This window comes from Panicum hallii, chromosome 3 (genome assembly GCF_002211085.1).
Source record: "Panicum hallii strain FIL2 chromosome 3, PHallii_v3.1, whole genome shotgun sequence".
Taxonomy (NCBI): domain Eukaryota; kingdom Viridiplantae; phylum Streptophyta; class Magnoliopsida; order Poales; family Poaceae; genus Panicum; species Panicum hallii.
In genome coordinates, this window is record NC_038044.1 from 10816159 (window position 1) to 10818705 (window position 2547).

Below are 2547 nucleotides of genomic sequence, written 5' to 3' on the forward strand. Positions count from 1 at the left end.
AGACAACTTTCCGGAGTTTCCCGAGGATATTGGAGATTTCTAGGCGAGTGTCTCCCAGTCAACTGCCTGTGAAGTTGAAGTCCGCTGCTATTTATCGACGTCTATTTATTTCGCTTAAGGTTAAGACTGTCGGTCATGTAATAAAGTGCTATTATACTCTTATTCGTTAATGCATTGTTCAGATATTCGCTTGTGACGTCTACTGTATGTGCGGAACTTGATCCTGGCGCACATATGGGATGCATTCGGTTACCTTTTCTAAACCGGGTGTGACACCAAATGAACTAAGCATCCAATCCAATTTTGCAATATTAGAGTGGCGTCTACCCAATACTCCTAACATTTTATTTGGACAACCAGAAACAACAGGATTTTCATCAACATTGATCTGTCAGTGGATTCAAGCGCGGCAACATTCCTGAGAGAGCTTACATGAATACTCAGTGTGAAATTAAGCCAAGCATCGAATTTCATTCAAAAAAAAAAGCCAAGCATCGAAACAAGATAAAGTAATGGTTCGAACTTGTTGCTATTTATTTCCTATTCCATTATTTAGCTAGTTCACTACCGGAGTACAGTACTTTGCCGAGTGCCGAAAACACTCAGTAAAGCTCTATTCCCACTCGGCAAATCCTTTGCAGAGTGCCGCACTCGGCGAAGGAGCCACGGCGAATCAAGTGACGGCGAAGAATGGTTTGCCGAGTGCCTTCACACTGGCACTCGGCGAAGCTTTTACGAGTGCCTAGCTGGCACTCGGCGAATATGGTGACGACGCGGCAAGCATTGACGGCGTTAGGCCAGTTTGTCGAGTGCCCATGGATGGCACACGGCGAAATAGCAGGATTTGCCGAGTGCAATGTGCTGGCACTCGGCAAAGATATGGACACTTTGCAGAGTGCCAGCTCTCTGCACTCGGCAAAGTTACGGACACTTTGCCGAGTGCCAGAGTTTTGCACTCGGCAAAGTCATAACAGTGTTTTTTTAAAAATTTATTTTTCCTATTCCCCAGGTCCAGAAATTCATAATTCATCCACATATTCATTATTCAACACAATATTCATCAATATAATCCACAAACCACAAATCATCCACAAATATTCACAAATCATTCACAAAATCACATTTCATCTCCAAATCATCATAATTCAACTATATTTCATCCAACTTCATCCACAATAGATCGAAAGTAAAAAAAAAGTCCACAATAGTTCACAAGTCAGTTCATAAAATTATTACATAAGTCCATAAGTCGAAACATACCACATTACACACCACAAATCTATAAGTTCACAAATCGATATATATCACAACACTACAAATACATAAGTAGAGTCGAGAATGAACCTAATGCATCCTTAAGGTGTAGGTCCCCAACTTCCCCATGCAGATGGATTCCCCTGATTTGGGGACGGATTTGCGGCACTTGGGGACGGATTTCCTGCAGCTGGAGAGTTCCACGGGGGATGCATTGGAAGCCACCGATACATTCTGCAAGAAGCAAAGTAGATTACACTTGAGAACACATACACATACACGGTATACCACAATACACACAACAAATACATAAAGTGGACACTAACGGACTCACCGGAGTGGAGAACACATCTCCTGGTGGTGGGCGAGGAGGCATCATAAGCTCAGGCGGCGGTGCTGGACCACCCTGCTCTCGGCTGTAAGTCTGCATGTAGCTGACGAAAGCCCTCATTTGCCCCTCTAGCTCCGCACGCTCCCGCCTCATTTGCCCCTCTAGCTCCGCACGCTCCCGCCTCTCCTGTTCGAGTTGTTCCTGCAAATTAATCCAAGTGTTACTATGTTTCAATAGAGTGAAGCTTTAATCGATGGATAGTACCTTCATTTGACGTGTTTCCTCCTCAAGTTTGCTGAATCCGCGAGTACGAAGTTGGCATGCGAGGACGTATCACCGGGCTCGAGTCTGTACTCCTTGCGCGTATCTGAGAGAGTGTAGGAGTAGTGGTCGGATCAATTGCGCTGTCTGCAATATAGTATCGCCCATGCTTCTTGCCGCCTCCTACTCTCATGAAGCACATCGGTGTCGATCTCCTCAGTGCTCGGATCATACTCTGGCCCATGTACCTCCTTAACCATCGCCGTGTACTCGTGGATGCGTTGGTAGGCAGCTGGGTTGCTGAAAGCCTCAGGCCCATCCTCCGGGTTGTAGGCGACGTCGGATGTCGCCTTTCCCTTCTTGGACAACACATAAGCCGTGAATGTGTTGCACTCCTGACCACCATGTGCCTGGGACTGCATAAAAAACACAAGACTATTAGAAGCATGCGCATATAATTGGAGATTACAATACATAAGTGACTTCATTTACCCATGCTTCTTGATACTCGGGAAGAGCACGGCTGCCTTGATGATGAGATGGACCTGGGTTCAGCAAACTCCGCTCCCGCTGTACATTGTGCTTCTTCCCACCCATCGCTACACACTTGTTCACTAGCATCTCCCAGCAATCGGGATGAGGGGCGCACCAATAAGGAATCATCTGAAAGACATCAAGTAAATGATATAATAAACGATAAA

At 45.7% G+C, this 2547-nt stretch overlaps 1 protein-coding gene across 1 annotated transcript; it reads right to left on the minus strand.

The window, feature by feature from the left end:
- Positions 1–1344: 1344 nt before the first annotated feature.
- LOC112885183 lies at positions 1345–1869 on the minus strand. The gene is made up of 3 exons (XM_025950843.1): positions 1850–1869; positions 1589–1786; positions 1345–1488 (listed from the first exon to the last, which is right to left on the minus strand). The coding sequence occupies exons 1-3, from the start codon at positions 1853–1855 to the stop codon at positions 1345–1347; spliced, it is 348 nt and encodes a 115-aa protein (XP_025806628.1). The 5' UTR covers positions 1856–1869.
- Between the last annotated feature and the right edge of the window lie 678 nt (positions 1870–2547).

Bases quoted from the DNA above. Each gene is read 5' to 3' on its own strand.
- LOC112885183 (XM_025950843.1), bottom strand. The intron at 1,489-1,588 runs GTGAGTCCGTTA...TGCTTCTTGCAG, and splicing joins GAGATGTGTTCTCCACTCCG to AATGTATCGGTGGCTTCCAA.